The sequence below is a fragment of the Hemiscyllium ocellatum genome, chromosome 6, assembly GCF_020745735.1.
Source record: "Hemiscyllium ocellatum isolate sHemOce1 chromosome 6, sHemOce1.pat.X.cur, whole genome shotgun sequence".
In the NCBI taxonomy this organism is placed as follows: domain Eukaryota; kingdom Metazoa; phylum Chordata; class Chondrichthyes; order Orectolobiformes; family Hemiscylliidae; genus Hemiscyllium; species Hemiscyllium ocellatum.
Window position 1 is genome coordinate 87,902,499 of NC_083406.1, and position 24,292 is coordinate 87,926,790.

The 24,292-nt window shown below is 39.2% G+C and overlaps 1 protein-coding gene across 2 annotated transcripts in view; it reads left to right on the plus strand.

Moving 5' to 3' along the window:
- pan3 (poly(A) specific ribonuclease subunit PAN3) overlaps positions 1-24,292 on the plus strand; it is a 172,783-nt gene that overhangs the window by 26,541 nt on the left and 121,950 nt on the right. For both annotated transcript variants that reach the window (XM_060826115.1, XM_060826117.1), the window contains exon 3: positions 18,249-18,321. In XM_060826115.1, coding sequence (XP_060682098.1) covers positions 18,249-18,321 — 73 coding nt within the window. The remainder of the gene's footprint in view (positions 1-18,248; positions 18,322-24,292) is intronic.

Here is a 24,292-nt window from a genome sequence, read left to right on the forward strand (position 1 = left end):
CATCAGCACAAAAGACAAGGCTGAAGTATTTGCATTTGTCTTGTCTGAAAGTGAGAGTTTGACTCATCTCTGCCACTTCTTGAGGTCACCAATGCCACAGATGGCATTCTTTGATAGACTCGAGATGATATCAAGAAAAGTATGCAGACACTGGATAATGGAAAAGCTATGGGCCCTGACAACATTCCAGTAGGTAATACAGTAGAATGGTGCTATGTGTTCCAATTCAGTAACGACACTGACACATATCCAACAATGTGAGCCATTATCCAGATGCGTCCTGTATACACACAGCAAGACAAATTCAGCCTGGCCAATTACTGCCTACGAGTCTATTCTCTCTCCTTTTTTAAAGAAATGGAAAGGATCACTGACCTGCTAGCAAGTGGCACTGGGAAAGGAGTAGCTGGCTCACTGCTGAATTGGCATTTGTCAGGCCACTAAGTTACAGGCTTAGTCTAGATATAGGACAAAGGAGCTGAATTCTAGAGATGAGGGGAGATCGTTTCCCTTGACATCAAGGTAGCATTTGACTGAGAATAACATTAAAGAGCCATAGCAAAACTGAGACACAGGAATCGAGGAAAACTCAGCTGATTGGAAGATGGTTGTGGTTGTTAGAGATCCGTCCTCTTGGGTCTAGGATATTGCTGTAGAAGTTTTTCAGGGTATTTATTTTCTAGTCGATCTGTTTGCAAATGTTAATACATATGGGACTTGTGTATCGGTCTCCTGGCTTAGGTTTAAAGATGCTACTACTGTGAGATAAGAGCTCACATAAGAGGACTGAGTGTGATGTATCCAAATCAGGATGGTAAGCATTGTAATCATTTCAAATCAACCTATTCAGGCATATCCTGTATTATGACATCTGTAACAAGTGGAACTGGGGCCTCCTGTCTCTGAGGTATGGACACCACAACTGTACCACACAAGTGCTTAGCATGTATTCTGTAAACAACCTTCATCAGACCTTGGACTAGGTGGGATTTGAGCCCTAGCTCTTCAGGTGGTACTGCATTCTGACAGGCCTGTCAGCCTCGCACCTGACTTCTAAACCACTATTAAAGCCTCCGGAGCAAGAATACCCTGTTACAACTCACTTATTGATTTTTGTTCCTCTCTTTGTTACCTCCTCGTTCCTGTTGACTGAAGAAAGACATTTGAGTTTCTACCAATTAGTGTAGATTGAGAGATCAGTATGTCTGAAGCATTGGGCTCAAAAGTTGAATTTATCTACGTGCTTTTTAACACTCCTGTTAGAGAAACTAACATTACTCTGAGTTTCAGCTCATAGTTGCTGTTTTACGGCATATCTGCTTTGATAGGATCTTGAAGTAAATGTTAGGCATATCTAGGTTTTAGTGATTGTTAGCAGCAACATTTGCTTGGAGGAGTTGTTGGGGGATGGGAGGGAACGGCAAATGGTAAAGGCTGTCTAACAGTAAAGCTATCCTGGCTCTTGGTTGGAGGAATGGTGGGGTTCACATGTTGGGGACAGCTTGGATGCCATTGGGAAATGGAATTTGGGAAATGCATGGGAGATCGAATGAGGGATTGGGATGGCAAATGAAAGGCATGTGATGAAAATAATAAATTGAAAATGAAGAAAAGGATGAATGTGTTGGAATAGGTGTGGAGCAGAGCTTATTAGGATAGGATAAGAATATTTTAAAGTCCTGTTGCAACAAAGATTTGCATTTCACTGTAAATGTTTTGCAGGCATCTGCTAGTAGCAAGATTTATAAATCTTATTTGTTTGATATTTGCGTCTTCAAAGTTTTCTTAAATTACAAAATTATGTTTTGATCAGGATTGTTATTTACTGTACAGTTAAACATTGTTAGTAAATAGTTACATATTTTTGCATGCTAGATCCCATTAAAATTAAACATTTGTTACCTTGAGTATTTTTTCCCTTGGTAAGATGGAATGTTACAATTTGGCACAGCAAGTATTTGTATGACCTCATGCATTTGGCTCTAGTGCTTGTTGAGAATTAGAAACAGGAATGTTTTGCTGGTTACCACCAGACCATTTTGTTTCCCCTAGTGTAATGTTGGTTTCAAGTAGCAGTGGTTCAGCAGATTATTAATTCTTTTTGCATTTGAGAATGTAAAGGATATTTGCATTGTTAGATTTGGAATTTTTTGTTGATCCATACTTCTGTCTGTCAAGCAAATAAATTAAGAGGCAGTGGAACAAATCTAACATTACATTGTACAATGGCTTTATGGTCATGACTTTCGAATGGGCTGAGATGTATAGAATTGAAGGGGCAGTGGCAGAGCCTACGCGTTTGAAATTGGTGGTAGTCAGTAGTAAATGGTTGATTTTTTTTTCAGGGGTGGGGAGGATACTGAGTTGATATTCTGGGAAATGGGTACTGACTTGAATTTCTGTATAAGGAAGATTAATACCAAGATTATTTAAACATTAGGAGCAATGTAATTCACTTCAAAATAACATAGACATTCAGTGGCTGGGGCTTTTTTTGTGCAGTGGGAGAGGTGTAAATCTGATTCGTACAGGGAGTTCTTGAGAGACCTAAGGGGTAACCACACTTCATACTTATGGTTGAAATATCCAATCAGTTTTGAGGGAACTATAATTGTGATGATGGACTAATAAATGAGCAAGTGAGAAAGATTCTTAACTTGAGTACTAGATGTATTACTGTTTGTTAACATTTAAGTGAGGTATAATTATAAAAATGTTACTTTTTCAAACATAACAACAAATCATCTTTCGTCTAATCAGTAACGTAGCATCAAATGTCATGATAAAGTAAGTCCATCTAAGTTTGTAAAATGAAACTGCTGATTTTGATTTTTTTTTAAAAAGAGAAGACTTGTCTGTGGTCAAATAGACGTGTCGATATTAGCAATATTTACGTGTGTTCTATTATACAAGTTAAAATTAAATTTGTTTAAATTATGGTTGGGTATCATTTTAATTGAAAACGCCAGTACTGATTTATAATCTATTAAAACGTTTCAAGTTTAACTTTAATAGTGGAGGGATTTTTTGGAAATTTCTTTGGCATATTCATCAAGGTGTATATTTGTAAGTTTGATTATACAAAGCCTTTGATGTAGTCTTCTATCTATATAATGTTGTATCATAAAGGAGAACAATCATAAATGGTTCAAATTTTCTAAAATTGTATGGAGTAAACAAGTCATGACTGCACAGAAAGAAGAAATTCAGTCCATTGAGCTCTTGCTGGCTTTCTGTAGAGCAGTCTAGTCAGTGCCATTTCCCCACTCTATATTTATACCACCAATGTTGTAGCAAATTCATTCTAAAAGAATACCATTCACTTTGTTAAAGTAGTTCTTTCTCACATTGCATCTTTTGCTCAAATCTTCACATATGTCCTGGTGCTTCATTAAATCAGTTCATGAGAACAACTTTTCTTTTTGTATCTTTTATGTAAACTTGTAAAAATCTTTGTATCTTTAGCAGATCTCCACTTAATTTCTTCTGTTCAAAGGAGTGAGAGCCCAGTGTTGTTGTTTTTGTCGCTAAATACCCTAAGCCCTGGAACTATTTGGATAAGTTTCCTGTGCGCTCTTTTCCATTCTTTTTGCTTTATAATCTTGTTTAGCTGTAAAAATCTTTATTTTGTAGAAATTCTACATTCACAAACACAGTTTTGTTGAGAAGGCGCTTTGTTGAAGTTTTCAGTCTTGCGCTGAAGACAATTTGCTTACTTTTTACATTTGCATTTCTTGCAATCTTTTTATACTATATGAGAAGAGAGTGCTGATTGCCTCTACTTGCTGTCATGGAGAATGCACCATTTCGATGATTCTGAATTAAAAATGAATTATCAATGTTCTAGTAATCTAGTTCTATTGTGGCATTGGAAGGCAGGCAAATTTGATTATTTATTAATTTGTTTCTGTATTAAATCTGTTTTCAGCTCTACTACATCCCCCACACGCTCACAACTGTTGGCTAATTGCAATATTGAATTTTCTGATTTTTGAAGTTTGAAATTAAAGGTGTCTTAAAAATGAATTCCCTTCTGTTTTAACATGTTAATGTTTTACATTGTTGACTATATGGAGTGTGATCAGAACAAACTTACTGTTGCATAATAGTGGTTTAAACCACACAAGTTGTGGCAAGTCTGTTTATACCAATGGAACTAGTTCATAAATGTACCAAACCAGTTTGAACAAAAGTGAACGTATGAATCCTTGTTTCCTGTGGTATGAAAATTCACATGATACCACTTTTGGCATACTGCATAATTTAGCAGGCTAGTTTCTGATGATTTTTTTTCCCCTCAGTGTCAGCCTGCAGTTGCTAACTATGCTAGGAGTTAATTTGCATGTTCTGCTTCTCAATATGCATATTTCAATTAGCTGCCTTAATTCAAGTATTACACGAATTGTTAACTGGTTGTTTAAATTGGGTCTGCTAAGGAATCTGTGACGCAGTGTGAACCTGACGGGTCAATAACAGAGAATTGTTCAGGGTCATCAGAAGTTCTCGAGATAATTGCTGGATTGTGATTATGAGCAGAACTTTGAGGATGGTCAGTTGAGCTCCACTGACAATTAGTGGGTCTTTATGCAGGCTTTGGCCTAACGCCAAACGCCAGTTCAGTGACCAATCACCAGAGCTATGACCTAGTGGCCATGCCCAGGCTAGGAGATCCACAATACAGATGGGTAGTAGTGGCAATGTGAGCCATGGATAGTAAGTCTTCCAACAAGAAAACTGAAATGAGGGGCAGGCTGGAGAGGAAGATAAGGTAGTCCATGTGGAGGCACAGCAACCAACCCAACGTTCATGTGAACAAATTGAGTCAATGGAGGAGGAGGAAGTAGTAAAGGAGGCTAGGGAGTGGATACCAGTGAGAAACAACCGCAAAAGGAAAATACTGCCCACTCCAGTCCAGTGCAAAACAGAAAGAGGCTGCTACATGATGGACACACCGACAGCTCCTCTGATGATGAAGCCACTAACAAAATAAGGAGGCATAGTACTACTGGGGGAGGGGGTGGGGGGGAAGGAGAGGAGCACCCTGAAATCTGGAAACTCTAGCTGTCACAAGGGGCCTGGTGAAGCCTAACCCCCAGCTATCGGGAACCAAAGGTTAGCCATCACACCATAGTTGTTGGCAGCAGGAGCAAAGATGTTCCGATCTAGCACTGTTAGACACAGAACCAGACCTTCCTGATTTCATTTTTGCCCAAACACCATTGGATCAGGGCAGTCCCCACCAAGAAAGAGTAGAACTGTTATCTCATTGCTGAGAGTATACAATAGTTCGTGCACACCATAGATATTCAGGAAGTGCTCTCTGCCAAGACCACTTGTGGATGGATTATTAGGTCTAAGGATAATTCTGTAAACGCTCAACGGGTTTCAAAATTGACAGCATTAACACATGTAGCATTGTGTAGCAGATTTAATGTGTATATTGTTTTGATATGATGTATTTTCATGTTTCATAACTTTCTAATTTTGCGAAGAAAAATTTTTCAATAAAAGTTTAAAGGAAAAATGGAACCCCTGTTTTTGGAGGAGTGCAGGATGCTTCATCTCGGCAGCTATAGGAAATAATCGAGATTTTGGGCTCATGGGCCTTTGATTAAGTTGGGGGGGGGGGGGGGAACGGGGGGCAGAATGTTTGTTTGCTGTTCCTCTGGCCTGGGTATTCTGCGAGGAGGCAACTTCACTTTCTTGGAATTTAATGAAGTGGTGGGCAAACGCCTTGTTGCAGATGTTATGTACAGAAATGCTCTACTGACTCTAATGTGTACACCCTGATGGAAAAAAAGTAGTGCCTTGTTGTCCTGCAGGAACCCCTCCCCATTCCTGCCACTGGTTACATCCAGGCCAAACATTTTGGCTGGAGGCTTCAACCGCATCATTGATATGGATGAATGATCCAGAATGCTCACAGCAACCCTGATGCTACTTCCAGATTTTTGATGGAAATGGTTAAAGTTGCCAAGTTGTATGACATCTTCACCCCTACAGTCAGCATGGCGTAGATGTACTGGATTGCGGCCAGACAAGTCTGTACGTTTGAGGATAGGTTTCCTGTTTGTGTCCTGAGTGTTCTCGTTCAGACCCACTAGTGTCAAGCAGGTGTTCTTCTCTGACCACTGTCTACTGCTGGCTGACTATCACCTATAGAACGACCAGCAGGCTGGTCAGGGAACATGGAAGCTGGATGTGAAACTGCTTCCTCAAGAAAGCATCGAGGAGCTCAAAAGAGATTACGCATGTTGGAGAACCATGAAGCCCCTTTTTTGAATATCCAAGGGGACTGTGGGAAACAGTCAAAGGGAACATCAAAAGGTTCTTTAACATCAAAGGTATTCTGAAGAGAGAGAAGGGGAAAGCTTTCCAAAGTCCTGAAAAGCATGCTGAAAATAATAGGGATTGAAGTCACAAAGGATCCCCAGGGGGTGAGGAACCTGCAAGCCTTGTTCTTTGCCACAGACACCTCCAACATAATTTTTTGATCTAGGGTCTGCACCGTGGAGCAGAATGAGACATGTTTGCGTTTCTTCCAAAAGATGCACAAGGAGAGCTCTGTGCTCAGCAGCATGAAGGAAGATGATGACTTGGTAATGTTATCTCAGTCTGACATCCAAGGATCAGCGAATCTTCTTATGTCAGATTATATGGCATGAAGCCCACTGACAGAGCAGCCTCTGTTGCTCCTGTTCTCTATGATGGAGATCATAGATGGCAGCGCATAGACGAGCTGAACCAGCCATTATCTCAGGATTAATAGACCAAGGCCCTTGAGTCTTTAGAAAAGAATAAAACTCCCCGAAGCGGTGGCTTATCGACTGAGTTGTATTCAGCTCTATGGGACGTGTTTGGCCAAAAGCTGCTGAGGTGTATGACAGAATGATTCTGGTAGGTAGCATGTGCGAATCCATGAGGAAAGATGGGTGGGTGGTACACACTGTCACACATCTCCTTCTGGAATATGCTTTTCCAAAGAAAGTTTGGAGAAAGATGTAGTGGTTTTTGTCGAGTTTCGTCCTTGATCCGTGACACAGGACTCTGTGTCCGACTGTCTGTTCCCCCGGACACATACGGACTAACGTTGTGCCTGGAGGGCCATCAACACTGTGAAAGAAGTTGTTTGGTTTGCTCTTAACTCCTTGTTCTGGAAGGCTAAGTTGACCACGACTGAATGTTGCAGACTGCTGCATTCCCAGGTCCAAGACTACACAGTGATGGATGCACTAAAGCTTGGGGCAACTGCTGCCTAGGAGCAGCAGAGAAAGACCATTGTCTGAATTTTTTCTATTGAAGTTAAATGGTAGTCTGTTCAGTTATTGGATCCCCTGCTGCCTTAAGTATATATAAATATAGTGTTGTTGAAGTAAGAATTGCCTTTAGTTTCTTTTATTGGATAGAGTCAAATTCCAATGTCTGTTTGTTTCACCAAATGCCACTGTACACAGAACTACTTTAGTGACTACTCCAGTCTGTCTAAAATATTTTTCAGAATAAAATATCTTCTTGAAATAATGGGAAGTACTTGGGGTGCAGTGTCAACAGTAAATTGTTGACTGGTGGACTCTGCTGTTGTAGTTCTACTATCTCCTTAACTCCTAAAGCTCTTTCCATGCCCTGTCCTGCACCACCCCCCAAATTCTGCAAGTGATGGTGACAAAACTGAATGCAAAATTCAATTATAGGAGTAGAGGTGCAGAAAGGAACAGGAGTAGGGGAAACCATTCAATCTTTTGAACCTGTTTTGCATTCACCGAGATCACAACTGATCTGTAGTCACCAAATAGTTGACTTTGACTCATGTCCCTTAGTAACCTTGTTTAACAAAAAGATATTGATCTCAAATTTAGAACTAACAACTGATCTAGCGTTAACTGCTGTTTATGGAAGAGAGTTCCAAATGTCTTACCATTCTTTGTATGCCAAAATCTTCAGGAGAAAGAGTAAGATTAGTAATGCAAAATTAAATGAGAGTAGTATTAAGGGTATGAAGACAGAATTGGCTAAACCTAGGAATTAGGTTAAGTAATTCAGTGGTAAACATTTAGGGGGATGTTTCACAACACTAAGCAAAAATAGATACGTTCCAGTGAGAGTGAAACCCTTTAGGGGAAGGACATGTTGTCCATGGTTTAACTAACAATCTTGTACGTTTGACTAAAATATAGCTTTATTATCAGCATCCGAAATGGTACAACCTACTTGTACAAACGATCACTTCACTTCCAAGAGCATACACTTCTTGTGATCTGTGACAACCTGATCTCCAAATCTAGTTGTGCTTTTATTACCAATTTTTCTTTGTTCAGTTATTCATTATAGAGTCATAGAGTTGGACAGCATGGAAACAGACCTTTTAGTCCAACTTGTCTGGGCAGACCAAATATCCTAAATTAATCTAGTCCCATTTGCCACATTTGGTCCATTTCTTTACTCTGTAGTAAGGGTATGGAATGCTTTGCCTGTAACGGTAGTGGATTCGCCAACTTTAAGTACATTTAAGTTGTCATTGGACAAGCATACGGATGTACATGGAATAGTGTAGGTTAGATGGGCTTCAGATTGGTATGACAGGTCGGTGCAACATCGAGGGCCGAAGGGCCTGCACTGCGCTGTAATGTTCTATGTTCCCTCTATCGTCATATTCATGTATCCATAAAGATGTTTAAATGTTATTGTACCAGCCTTCAGCACTTCCTCTGGAAGTTTATTTTATCTACTCATCACCTCCTTCTGTGGAAAATGTTGCCCCTTATGTCACTTTTATGTCTTTCCCCTCTTAGCTTTAACCTCTGCCCTCTAGTTTTGGGCTTCCCTCCTCTGGGGTGAATATGACCTTGGCGATTCACTTTGTGTGCCCCATATAAACCTCTACAAGGTCGCCCCTCAACCTCTGCTGCAGGGAAAATAGCCCCAGCCTATTCAGCCTCTCTCTATAGCTTAAACCCTCCAACCCTAGTAATATCTGCACCCTATCAAGTTTATCATCTTCAAAGAAATCATGACTGTATTTTTTTTAATGCATAGATCTAAACAGCTTCTCTTTATTTTGTGGGAGTCACATCAGCTCTGAATTTTTGGCAGCCTATTGTGTTTTCTGGTTTCCTACAATATGTACAATAGGCAAATTGATATTGAGGCAAGTTTATAATATGTCATCACTGCTTCTGTAATTCTAGCATCAGTTTTTATATCCTAGTCATCGAGTTGTATTGCACAGAAACAGACCATTCAGTCCAACTTGTCCACGCCAACTAAATAGCCTAAATTAATAGATTTGCCAGCATGTGGCCCATGCCCCTCCAAGAATATGAGATTATATAAATCCGCTTTAGTAAATATATGAAATGTCACACTTTGACAGACTGACTTTTTTGTATATTGAAAAGAATTCAATAAAAAGAAAGTTAAGATTAGTATCAAATTGAAAGAAAGTATGGACATTTTCATGAAGCTTCGTGACAGGTCAGAAGATTGAATAGAATATGATAACGACAAAATAATTTTTAAGAATTGAGTAAGAAATCTGTGAGAAAAGCTAGCTAGAAATCTTAAAAATAATTTGCACTCAGAGTTTCTTCAGGTTTTTTAAAAAGGAAAAGATTGAAGAGAGCAATGAGTGTGGGGAGCTAATCTCCATGATAAATAAGGAAATGGTAGATGAATTGAATAGATGCTTTGCATCAATTTTCACCCTGGAAGATGCAAATAATATCTCAAATAATTATAAATCAAGAGGTGAAAGGGAGGGAGGAATCTGTGGCAATTATGATCATAAAGCAGAAAGTCTCTCCTGTTGAAAAATAAATAAAATGTGACAAGTGCGCAGATCCTGATGGACTGGGGGAGTCGCATACAGACTGCGGTCCAACTCATCCGCACTGACTAGACATCCCAATCTGATCTAGATCTATTTGCCAGCATTTGGACCTTATCCCTCAAAACTTTTCCTATTTGTCTAACTGTCCAGATGCCTTTTAAATGTTGTAATAATACTCACCTCCACAAGATCCTCTGGCAGTTCGTTCCATACACTGACCACCCTCTGTGTGGAAAAAGTTGCCCCTCAGGTCCTTTTTAAATCTTTCCTTCTCAATGTTGGAAAAATTAGCTGCTGAGCTAGTGAATGCATTGGTATTTATTTTCCAAAATTTCCTGTTTTTGGAAAGATTAGAAAGCAGTGAATATCACTCTATTCAAAAAAAGAAAACCAGGAAGCCAGAGGTGATGAGCCATTTTGCGTAACTATGTTGTAAGGTAAAAACTGGAATTTATCATTTAAGAAGTTTACATCACAGAAAATCTCAGTGCAATCTGAGCCACATTGTTTTTGTGAATGGGAAGTCAGCTGATTAGAGTTCTTTGAGAAAGTAACGAGTATGGTGGATAATGCAAAATTAGATGTGATTTATTCGAATTTCCAAAAGACATTCGATAAGGTGTCTCATAAAAATTAGTTTCTAGGAAAAGAGCTGATGTTGTTGGGTGGAACATTGCAACGAGGATAGTGGCATGATTATCTAACAGGTGGCAGGATAAATGGGTCATTTTTGGGTTTGCAAACATTGCTTGCAGAGTGCTACAGGGATCACTGCTAGGACCTCCCTTTTAAGGTAAGAACATAAGAACTAGAAGCAGAAGTGGGTAATTAACCCCTTGAGCTTGCTTCACCTTTTAATACAGTCATGGCTGATCTCCTCTCCGCCTTAACTCCACTTTCCTGTCTGCTCTCTACAACCCTTCAACCTAGTAGTAATTAAAATCAGTCTATTTCCTCTTAAAATTTACTCAGTGTCCCAGCATTTACTGTATTCTGAGGTAATGACTTCCATAGATTCATGACCCTTTCAGAGAAGTAAGTTCTCTTCATCTTTGTTTTAGGATAAGGTATAGCAGATATAAAACCTTTAATTATGGATTGCCCCACAAAAGGAAAGATCCTCTTTCTGTCTATTTTGTCAATCATTTTAGCATATTGTATATTGCAGTTAGATCTCCTGTCATTTTTTTTCCCACTACAACCTCTCATTTTTCTAAACTCTTGAGACTATAGATCTAACCTGCTCAATTTCTCTTCATGTGACAAATGTATCGTCTCGGAAATCAATCTAGTAAGCCTCCCCTGAACTGTCTTCAATACAACTACATCTCTCCTCAGATAAGAGGACCAAAACTATATGTAGTACTCCAGATGTGATCTCACTAATGCCTTTTACAGTTGCAATAATACTTCTCTACTTTTAACAATAAAGAAGGCAAATGGAATTTTGGCATTTATTACCTGCTGTACCTGCATTCTAGAAGTTTTTCTCCATTTAAAGAATAAATTGCCTTTCAAATATCCTGACCAAAAGGGATTACCTCACACCGATCCGCATTAAACTCCAAACTCCAAAATTGAAACTTACTTTCCCACCTGTTGGAGTGCTAACTGCAAAAAATGTAACAATATACTGCAGAAGCATGTGCATTTGTCCACTTTAATAGAATTAAAAGCAACATGTGATTTCAGTGGAAAGAGAACGCAGAACACATGGTAGGGACAGATCGGAGTGTCCTGATATATTTAATTGCATAAAGTTAGAATGCAGGTGCAGCAAATAATTAGGAAAGTAAATGGGATGTTGCTATTTATTACAAGCGATTATAAAAGTAGAGAAGTTTTGTTGCAGTTGTAGAGGGTGTTGGTTCGACCACAGAGGGATAGAAACACGTCCTTCAACCACCATGTCTATGCCAGCCAACAAACAGCAAAACAACATGAATTCAATTTACCTGCACTTGGTCCATAGCTTATAGCTTGGCATTTTAAGTGCTCATTCGAGATGCTTGTTAAAATACACCTGGAGTACTATCTACAACTTTTATCTCCTTGTTTAATAAAGAGCATCTTTTTACTTGAGGTAGTCCAGAGAAAGTTCACTTGCTGATTCAAGGTATTATATAGGACAAACAGGCAGCCAACTAGCAATCTGCATCCACGAACACCAACTAGCCACTAAATGCCAGCTGTGGCTAGTAACTAAACACACAAATACCAAGGACAATAAATTCGACTGGGACAACACAACAATCATTGGACAAGCTAAATAGAGGGCAGCCAGGGAATTTCTAGAAGTATAGCACTCATCCACTGACTCCATCAACAAACACAGACCTAGGCCCGATATATTGATCATGACAATGAGCAACCGAAAGCAGCAGGAATGGAACCAAATAAATTCCAGAAGACAGTACCGCAGGGCTTCACAGGTGGCTCCAAAGCACTGAAGATGTCACCGAGACAGGGGACGGAAATGTCTGCAAATCAGCTTCCCAGCTCAATGAACAAACCCACAAGGTGGTCACTTGCTGATTGCTCGGATGAAGGGATCATTTTATGTTAAAAGGTTGGACCTGTATTCATTGAAACTTAAAAGATTGAGAATCGGTCACATTAAAACGTATACTTAAATTTTAAACATTTAAAAATCAAAACTTTTATTTGGAGAAAGTAACATTTTAATGTAGAAAAAGATCGCTATAGGTGGGAGCTGTTTGTCTTAGTGAAGTTTACTCAGTTATGCACATTATGAAACCGATGGAAAATTATGCACCTCCGTGCACTTTCGATTAGAACATACATTTTGTGAATGCTTGTTTAGTAGATATTCTTAACAACACTGTTGATAGAATATTTATTTCCATAAATACTTCCATCACAGCAAAATGTTCCAAATTGGCGTACAATTAATTAACATTTTTGAAATTTAGCCATGATTAGAAGAGGTCACAGACTCTGAAACTGGGGTCTAAGGGACATTTTGATTGTGACCTGTGCTATATTTACTTAGATTGGCACAGGGTGTTGTTTTAGATTCTTAACCATGACAGGTGAAGAATATAAGACATATGAACCTGGGAAGACTAAGCCCTATGGAGTCTGCTCTGTCACTCATATGAACATGGTTTAGCTGGAGCTGCAACTCTGTTTCCCCACCAACCCTCCATATCCCTTGATTCCCTGAAACCCCGAAAAAAATCTCAAACTTGAAGCATATTCAATAATGGTTCATCTGCAACCCTCTAAGACAATTCTACAGACTTGCAAACCTTTGAATGAAGAAATTGTTTCTCATCCCAATCCTAAATGATGGGCCTCTTTATTCTGAAACTGTTTCTCGTTCAAGGAAAGGGCATATTATAGAGGGAGTGGCTTTTGTTTCAGTTGTACAATGTTTTGGGGGTACTTCTGTGAAGTCTTTGCATTAGACATAGAGCAGTGTTCCTGAGAAATGGAGAATACAATAAACTAAATTAACTGGCAAAGGTTCCAGATTGGGAGTAAATTCAGTTACCTGAGGCCTTTTGAGGTGTTAGAGAAACAGTTTCTGGTGTGAGTGCTGTACAAGGGTGATTTTCTTTGAAACTTCAAAAGGACTATTTTGGAATTAATGGGATTATAAATTTAATGTGTGTTTTCAAATTCTATGAATTTATAATCTAAATAAATAGATTGGTTTACTTTATTTTACTTTCTTTTGCTCAATAAACTATTGCTTTATTGTTAAAACAAAGCCTAGAATGTTGCATACGTTTGACACAGAGACCACCTTATTAAAACCGAAACCAAAACAAGTTATTCTCAATCTAGGATCTGATTTGTCAAATAATATCAACTGGGATCATAACATCTATCTAGTCTGTCTTAATCTTGAATGTTTCCTACTCTCATTCTTCTAACCTCAAGAGAATATAGAAAATTTATTCAGTCTCTTCTCAGACAACCCTCTCATTTCAGATCCTGCCCCCAATGCAAATATAGAACAACCTCAGTTATCCGAATGTCAATTATTCTAACTTTGGATTAATTGAACAAGATGTCAAGGTCCCGTAAAATGTTATTTGAAAAATCAGTTATCTGAACAACATACTCCCTGCCCGTCTTGTTCGCATAATCGAGGTTATTCTGTATATTTTTTTAAAAATACAGATACTGAAGTTTCTCATAGTATTCCAGGTATGGTCTCACCGGTGCCCTGTATTTGTGACAAATCCCTTTATTCTTATACTCCAGTCGCCTTACAAGAGTGAACAACATACCATATGCTTTTTAAATTTGTTGCTATACTTGCATTCTGATTTGCTGTGTTCCTTGTACAAATTCACCCACATTTGTCTGAATATCAGCATTTACATCTTCACAATTTTTTAAAAAATCAGCTTTTCTATGCTTATGACCCATAATAAATGATCTACACTTCCTCATATTATACGCCATCTGCCACCTTGACGCCCACAAAATTAACCTGTCTATATCACTATGCAGCCTTTTGTGCCCTCTTGCACCTTGCATTTCTACTTGTCATTGGTAAACTTAGATATATTACTTTCTGCCTTTTTGTCTGCATTGCAAAATACAGAGGAAACTCGATTAGCCAAATGCCAATTATCCAAAAATTGGATTATCCAAAGGAGATCTCGAGGTAACGATAGAAACATTACATCCAGCAGTGATCGGGTCTTTTGTTTACAGTGATTAAAGAGGCACCGTATCCGAATGGCTGACCTCCCGCCCCCCTCTCTCTCCCTACACTTTCCCTAGAGTGCGACAGATGGGTGTACCTGTCGAAAATTTGCAGTAAAAAGTTGTGCGCGCACACTATTAGGAGATTTACGCCAAACGGCAATGACAGCAGCAGCAGTCTTGTTGGCGCACAGTGGGGATATCCCGGAGAGGGGCTGGGGGGCGGGAAGAGACGAGAGGGAGAGCAGTGTTGGGGGCGGGGTCTCGCACTGTGTGCTGCTGTATTCTTTAGAATAGGGAGCAGACTTTAAAGCTCTGAGCCCCAGAGGAAAGGCATTTAATTGATTTTCTGAATAATCGATTATCCAAACGAAAAAGTGTCCGCCCATCACAATCAGATAATTGAGTTTCCACTGTAGATATAAGTGGTTGTGTTCTCTGTGGTATTCCATGAGTCGTAGCTTTCCAACCCTAAAGTCCCCATTTATTCTGACTCTTTGCTTTCTGCCTGGTAACCAGTCCTCTACCCATACTAATTTGTCTTCCTCAGTTTGTGAACGTTTGTTTTGACTATTAACATTTTGTGTGGAACTCCATTGAATGTGATTTAGAAATCCAGATTTGCTACCTCTGTTGGTTCACCCTTATCTACCCTATTGTTCTGGTCATGCTTTTTGTTTTAAAAGTACATTATTTAAGACTTTTTTTTAATAGTAGATTCCAGCACCTTCCAAATGAGCTAGGGAGGGAAGAGTGCCCCTCAAAGCTCAGCAAGACTGTGTGTGTGTGTGTGTAACCAAAGGAGATGGGGAAGATACTAAATGAGTATTTTGCATTAGTGTTTACTGTGGAGAAGGAGATGGAATATGCAGAATGTGGGGACATAGACGAGGTGACATCTTGAAAAATGTTCATATTACAGAGGAGGAGGTGCTGGATGTCTTAAAATGCATAAAGCTGGATAAACCCCCAGGACTTGATCAGCTGTTCCCTAGAACTCTGTGGGCAGGTAGGAAAGTGATTGCTGGGCCCCATGCTGAGATATTTATATCATCGATAGTAACAGGTGAGGTGCCAGAAGACTGGAGGTTGGCTAACGTGGTGCCACTATTTAAGAAAGGTGGTAAGGACCAGCCAGGGAAGTATAGACTGGTGAGCCTGATGTCAGTGGTAGGCATATTGTTGGAGGGAATCCTGAGGGACAGGATGTACATGTATTTGGAAAGGCAAGGACTGATTAAAGATAGTCAACATGGCTTTGTGTGAGAAATTATGTCTTACTAACTTGTTTTTTTTTGAAAGAGTAACGAGGAGGATTGATGAGGTCAGAGCAGTGGACGTGATCTGTATGGACTTCAGTAAGGTTTGACAAGGTTCCTTGTGGTAGACTGGTTAACAAGGTTAGATCTTATGGAATACAGGGAGAACTAGCCATTTGGATACAGAGCTGGCTGAAAGGCAGGAGACAGATGGTGTTGGAGGGTTGTTTTTCAGACTGGAGGCCTGTGACCAGTGGTGTGCCACAAGGGTCAGTGCTGGGGTCCATTGCTTTTTGTCATTGATATAAATGACTTGAATGTGAACTTAGGAGGTATAGTTAGTAAGTTTGCAGATGACCCCACATTTGGAGGTGTAGTGGACAGCGAAGAAGGTTACCTCGGAATGCAATGGAATCTTGATCAGATGGGCCATTGGGTTGTGCAGTGGCAGATGGAATTTAATTTGGATAAATCTGAGGTGCTGCATTTTGGGAGACAAATCAGGGCAGGACATATATACTTAATGGTAAGGTCCTGGGGAGTGTTGCTAAACAAAGAGACCTTGGAGTGCATGTTCATAGTTCCTTGAAAGTAGAATCTCAGATAGGATAGTGAAGAAGGCATTTGGTATGTTTTCCTGTATTGGTCAGTGTATTGAGTATAGGAGTTGGGAGGTCATGTATAGGACGTTGGTTAGGCCACTTTTGGAATAGTGTGTGCAATTCCACTTCCTGCTCTAGGAAGGATGTTATGAAATTTGAAAGGGTTCAGAAAGAATTTACAAGGATATTGCTAGGATCGGAAGGTTTGAGTTATCGGGATAGGCTGGGACTCTTTTCCTTGGAGCTTCAGAGGCTGAGGGGTGACCTTATGGAGGTTTATAAAATAATTAGGGGTTTGGATAGGGTAAAAAGACAAGATCTGGGATGGGGGAGTCCAGAACTAAAGGGCACAGGTTTAGGGTGAGAGGGGAAAGATTTAAAAGGGACCTAAGGGGCAACTGTGTGTGTGTGTGTGTGTGTGTGTGTGTAATGAACTGCCAGAGGAAATGGTGGAGGCTGGTACAATTCCAGCATTTAAAAGGCATCTGGATGGGTACATGAGTAGGAAAGGTTTAGAAGGGCCAAGTGCTGGCAAATTTGACTAGATTTAATTTAGGATGCCTGTTCAGCATGGATGAGTTGGTCCGAAAGGTCTGTTTCTGTGCTGTACATCTCTATGGCTCTATGACTGATGTGAGGCTCATGCACCCAGAGAGTTTAGTGTCTTTATCTTGGGGATTGTGTGGGGTAGTTGAAGAGAGCTATGCAGTCCTACTGGTACATGATTACTGGATGGAGACTGTAAACAGGTAACCAGATTATTGGTGCTTTGGATTGACTGAGAAGGTTGAAAGAATTAAGGTCCCAAAGACATCTAGATGGATGTGGAGAGCAAGGGCTGTGTAAAAGATTGGGAGGAACCATTACTTCAGCCTTCTCCAGAGGCCTAAAATCACAAATTGAGTGAGACTTATTCTCTGAGTATGGCAGCTGGCCTGACTGATTGATTGGCCCCAGACTGAAGCTGTTAACAACATTTTTGTACACGTGTCCAGATGGCAGAAATGCACCAGGCAGCCAGCATGCAGGTGAAATTACAAAGAAGGAAGGAAATCCTTAAAATGCTAGGCTGCTGTATAGTGAGCAGGTGGGAAGTGGAGGGTTATGGCTGAACTGGGAATCTTTGATTAGTAATCCATTTGAAGAGGAGTTTTCCAAATAAATTGTTAGTTCAGTGCAAATTAGAGTTTATGCATCATTAGACTCCACAAACAACATCAAGATAACTGATCAAATAATCTGGTTTAGTGTTGTCAGTAGATAATTATCAGCTAGAAAGTCAGGTGAACTTCCTTGCTGTTCTTTGAGTGGTATTATGAGATCTATAATATCAATCTGAGCAGACAGCGAATGCCTTAGTCTCATTTCAGTTGAAGGCAAATCTACTTCAATACTGCACAAAGCTAGGAGAATCTCTATGCATCACAGGATTGAAGGTCATCTCACTTATTGTTAGATCCCATGTGCTTAGTCTGAGTCTGCAGCCTTTTATCTTTGAAAGTGGTAGTATCCAGCCATTTCAAAGTATACAGTGAAATTCTCCTTGAAGAAGCTATCAGTGACACTGACCCATGGTTGACTTCAGTATAGTACTCATGTTGGTACAAGCAAATTTCTAAAATAAGTAGAACAGCTATAGGTAAGCATGCAACACTTAAGAATTGCTTCCAAATAAACGTGTTGGACTATAACTTGGTGTTGTGTGATTTTTAATATTTAAGGAAACCTGTTGTAATGATGAAGTCTGTTGGTAGCTTGATACATTTAAGCCAAGATGAAAGGCAGGTGAAAGTTTTGCCAAGCGGCATATAAATGATTTGTGAGCGAATGGATATCATAAAAGACAGTTATAATAATACTTGTTTTTGCTTACAGAGGCAAGCTAACAGCAGCAGCTCACCCAGCCTGTTGAGTGATTGTGCCAAAGCATATGCTTGTGCAGGACATGGTAAAGTATTTTACTGTAATTCAGTTGTATATTTTTAAAAAACATATTTTGTAGATGCTTTTTGTGATTTAGTTTGCTAAATGTGGGTACTGGGAGGGGGACAGTGTGGTGGTAGGGTCATAATTTTTGACACTTTTTGTTTTGAGAAACTCATGTTGCAGATGTATACCCAACTCATTCTTTTTAACATTACCATGATCTGAAGCAGGTTTAATGTACCCGACTCAGTTTGCTTGTAATGCAGTAAATATCTGGTCTAAATTAAGTTAAAATTACATGATTGCCCTTATTTGATTTGGTTCTGCCACTGATTTGAGATATCAAACCTTGCATAATAATAAAATACAGATTTTAATTTGGCAAGTTGTACCAGACATATTTTGGAAACCATTATTTAAATATGATTTTTAGGTATCATTTCAGGATTATATATTTTCTGCCTTTACTCAGTTAGTGTGAATTGGCAGTCCTGTGGAATGCTGGGACATTTATTTTTGTAAGTAATACTTTCCCCCTTTCTAAACCTTAGCTGTTGTAGCTAGACTAATGCAGAAAGGTACCATCTTTTATAGTATAGATATAATAATCAATACTCTGGTGAATTTGCACGTTACAAATTAATTCGGTAGTTTTAATCAAGGACTAATTGTGTTCTGGAATCAAAAGAAGCAGGAGAAAATAATTTTGTAATGTGAAATATCTGAGAAAGTATATAGGAGTATAGACTAGGCCTGAGCATAAGCTTTGCTTATCAATAATAATGGAGCAAATACTCTTGAAAGAATAATTTGCTGTGTAGAAATAATTAACTAATGTCTATGAATTGAATATTCCTTTTTAAAAAAAATACAAACTTAGGATGTAATTGATGCAGACATGGCCATATTTCTTGTCGATCCTTAAATGCTTTTAGGAAATAAGGGACATGTCATTGTGCATGTTGCGTTATGTAGGAAATTCAGGATTAGGAACTCGTTATGATGAAGGGATGGAAGTATATGTTTAGATTGAAAAAGTTGGTAACTTTTGAAGGCAATTCAGAAATGTTGTTTCCATTTAGCTGCTTATTCCAGTTCTTAGAGGTGGATGGTGCTACTAAAGTAAGCAGTAAATACTCAAAACATAATCACAGCACATTCATGGTTCAGCTCACCTGGGACATTAATCAAAATGGCCACTCTGTACTTTTTCAATATCGTGGCAGGTGGAGCTATGTATTTCAGAGCACTCCTGACTTAGTTTCTTTGCAACCTACAGTGTTATCAAGTCTCTGCCTTGGCTTTGTAGCCAGAATATTATTTTAACTGGTCCAGGTAAGCTTTTGATAATTGATGATCTGCACACAGTTGTAGTGGGAAGCTTGCTGGTTGTGCTGTTGAAGTTGAGGGAAAGGCAGCCAGATATAGTCATCAATTGGCTTAAACGTTAACTATCATTAGTCAGCTGAAACTTGGATAGCAGTCAGGTTTTGTCAGAAGATATGGATTACTTCATTATCAGAGTTGTGAATGGAGTGAACACCAAGGAATCATTTGCAAGCAAACCAGTCCTGATGTTGTGACAGAGTCTTTAAAGCAGCTGAAGTCGTTTAGGACAAGGAAAGAACTTCTGTAGCAGTGTCCTGGGTCTGCAGTTGTTGGTGCCTAGCAATCATGATGCATCTACTGCCAAACCCCACCAAAACAAAATCCAGGACTGGCCAGTGCTTTGATCTATGATGCTTTTTGGTTTTGTATTAGTCCTAATTGTGGAAGAAGATATTTGTTATACTGAGCATACTTTGTCAGTAGCAGGGTCCTATTGCTTTTCCACCGAGTTTTCCTAGTGGTTTCGCCTTACCGCAAGCATTAATTTCTCATAAGGATAACATTATCTTTTGAGTTGGCTGGGGGAACTTCAAGGTCAGAATGAACTTTTCCTCAACACTTCATTGGAGTTGAGATTTGGGGCATAAGTTCTGATGAGTGTGTCATATTGGTTAGTTATCGGTGAAATCTCATTTTATGTTCCATTTATATAAAAGTGCATGCAAGATCCTATTTTGAGGGGGCACACCAACTCATTGACTTGAAGGTTGCTGTTAGTCTTTCAATTTCTGTAAAGGTGTATCCCCTGATGCTTCATTCGACTGTCCTCTCTGTGAATGAGAATCTCATTGAGGATGGCAATTATCAATTTGACGTTTTTACAATTCACATAAAAGATAGAATCTGTTCTCACTGGATGGTTGCTCTTGAGATTATTCTCAAGTATTTACATTCCAAGTTACACATTTAAAATTTTCTTTTTATTGAGCACAAAGATAACAATCCATCAGGGTGTCATGCTGTAACCAGGAGAAAGTACGATATCTAATTTTCAAGACACACTTTTCACTAAATTCCACCCCTCAAAAAAAACAGACTAACCAAAATTTGGATGAGCAATAGTTAGCCTAAAGAAGTCTGCTGAGTCATAGATACTGCTGTCCAAAAAACCGCTCTAGCCAAACAAAAATATACGTCCTACTTTGGTGTTTAGATTCTTGACGAGCGACTCTGGATCATAGCCCTGACCCATACTGAATCTCTAAATGCCAGAGGGTTTGACAAATGGACCCTGGTAGAAAACTTCAGAGGACTTCCTTTTACATAGGGCTTACTGTGCCATCGCTATGTGCATGATCCTAATTACATGGTCACAGATGTCATTGTAATATCCAGGACCACTTGCTGCTGTAAGCACCTTCCCCCTTCACAACTGGAGAGATGCATATTTTTCATTCAGTATTATGCCACTGAAGAATTTTCAGACTGCATTTTGGCACTTCTCCCAGTCATTTCAGTGGGTGGCACGATCTCTGGAGCAAGGAGTTTCAGCAGTATCAGTGAAGGTATTATTGGAACATATGACCCTCTTAACCATTTCATGGTCAGTGTGACGATTCATGGAAGGCTCCTAAATAATCATCTTGTATAAATCCAAGTACTTGATGTAGGCAAAGACTAGCTGCAGCATGATTGGTCAGAATTTTAAAAGTTATAATTTATGTTGTATTAGATATGCATTTGACTTTGCATATTATATCACATCCTAACATTTCCGCATTATAATCAAGGACTTTGTGAAGTAAGTATTTGGAAAATTTTTATTCATATTTTTACAACTTGGAAATAGCTGCCACTTATTCTCATTCTGTGATTTTTAAAAATCTTGCTTTTTTTATAAATGAGAAAATTTTAATTTTAATTTTAATATTCTCTTTCTTTAAATGGTCAACTGTTGGAGAAGGTATCATAATTTAAATACCTTGGAAGTACGGCAGTAGATGCTTACTCCGTAAAGAAATTGGAACTAGTTCAGAAATGGCATAGATGTCTTGTGGTGGGCAAGGTGTATACCCATGGATGGTGACATCTTGTACTTTGTAAGGCATGATTTTGAGAACATAAGTATGTAATGCTGTTGCTTAACTATTTTAGGTCTCCCAAGTTTCGCACTCGTCCCCAGATGTTAGTAAGGTAGACTTTATAGGTCAGCAGGACTGGATTTCCAAAGCTAAATTGATTTCATTCTTTTCTGAGTTTGTAGCAATTTTATGCCACTGAGTGCTCGGCTATGTTAGAGGGCACTTACTTCCACATGGATCGGATTCTCAAGTCACATGTTGGCCAGACTGGGTAACAAAAGCAGATTTCCTCTGTAGAGAAAGTTGGTGAACCAAATACGTCTTTAGAACAATTGACTGGACTTTTTAAATTCCAGAATTATAAATTGTGTGTTAAATTTTGCCAGCTGCCATAGTGGAGTTTATGCTCCCAGAGTATTAGCCTGGACCTCTGGATGAGCAGGTCATACCAATACACCACAATCCCCCTTCGAACTGATTTTTTTGTGCTCAATATTGCTACTTATAAGTCCAAGATTCCACTTTCTCATCTTGTCCCACCATCTTCCATGATCTATGTGCATTCCCACTCCAGTTTCTTCAATGTCTTGTGTTGTTTAGAACTACGTCACTAAGTTTATTTGCTTTTCCCTCCCCTTTTGTTTGCAAATGCATCACCTCACACTTCCTTACATAAATTACAATTTCCACTTGTCTAGTTATTCAACTACCTGATCTGTGTCCTTTTGCAGTATATTTATGTCATTCTCAATATTTGTCACTCTTGTCAAGTTTGTGTTGCTGGCACATTTTCAAGTTTTACTCTATAATCCAATATCCAAGTCCTTTACATGTAATCAGTCAAAGCAGGAGTTACAGCACTGAGTGGGGAGTATCCGTGTCTATTGTCCTCCAATCTGATAAAGAAGAAATCTTTACCATAACTCATTATTTTCTGTCCATCTTGTATTTTTTTAAATTCATGCTGACACTGACTCATCCATTCTGTGAGCACCAATTTTGTCAACTGGAATTTTGTGATTGTTTGTCAAGCACTCTTTAAAAATCCAGACCGTATCCACTGCATTTCCTTCAATAATTGTGCTCAGTACTTAAGACAAATCAACTACAGTCATAGAGATGTACAGCATGGAAACAGACCCTTCGGTCCAACCTGTCCATGCCGACCAGATGTCCCAACCCAATCTAGTCCCACCTGCCAGCATCCGACCCATATCCCTCCAAACCCTTCCTATTCATATACCCATCCAAATGCCTCTTAAATGTTGCAATTGTACCAGCCTCCACCGCATCCTCTGGCAGCTCATTCCATTCACATACCACCCTCTGCATGAAAAAGTTGCCCCTTAGGTCTCTTTTATATCTTTCTCCTCTCACCCTAAACCTATGCCCTTTTTAGTTCTGGACTCCCCGACCACAGGGAAAAGACTTATGCTCGCATCCAAATCATTTATGTAAATGACAAAAAGTAGAGGGCCCAGCACTGATCCTTGTGGTACTCTACTGGTCACAGGCCTCCAGTCTGAAAAATAATCTTCGATTGCCACCCTCTGTCTTCTACCTTTGAGCCAGTTTTGTATCCAAATGGCTTGTTCCCCCTGTATTCCATAAGATCTAACCTTGCTAATCAGCCTCCCATGAGGAAATTTGTCAAACGCCTTACTGAAGTCCATATAGATCACATCTACCACTCTGCCCTCATCAATCTTCTTTGTTACTTATTTAAAAAACTCAGTCAAGTTTGTGAGACATGATTTCCCACAAAGCCATGTTGACTGTCTTTAATCAATCCTTGCCTTTCCAAATACATGTACATCCTGTCCCTCAGGATTCCCTCCAACAACTTGCCCACCACTGAGGTCAGGCTCACCGGTCTATAGTTTCCTGGCTTCACTAGTTCGCTAGATCAGTGAAGTATGAAAATAAAGCCAAGAACTGAGGACAGTAGAACCCTGAAATAAAACTCAAAAGTGTTTGAGAAACTCAGCACGTCCAGTATCATCTGTACAGAGAAAAACGGTTAATGTTTTGAGTCCTGTGACCTTTTGTCAGAAAGAAGAAATCTCCATTCTGTATATTTTTTTCTAAAATCTTACATCCCAGAGATGTTAAACTGACTGGACTGCAGGTACTTAGACTGCCTCTATATCTGTCCTTGAAATAAAGATGACATATTTGCTACTTCTGAACCTCCCCAATATCTTGGAAATATTAGAAGATTGTGACAAGCTCTTGTGCTATTTTTACGCCTACTTTCTTCAGTAACATGGGATGTTAGCTGTCTTCCCTAAACATTTTAAGTATCATCTGCAATAATTACTTTTCCCATCTCTGTCTGGCCAGTGTTTTCTCAGTATTGTTTAAGGATATACCAATTAAAGTATCATTAAGAATTCTAACCTTGCCCTTCATGCAAAACATCCTCATATTACCCACTTTGCATCATGGTACAGTTTACTATTTAAGTGCCCAAGAACTTTTGGATTTTCTTTTATGTTGAATGTCGTTTTGTCTCTCATTCTCTTTTTTTTTCTAGTTTTATTTTGCTTTGTGGTTCTCTCTTCCCCCGAGTTACCCAGTTAC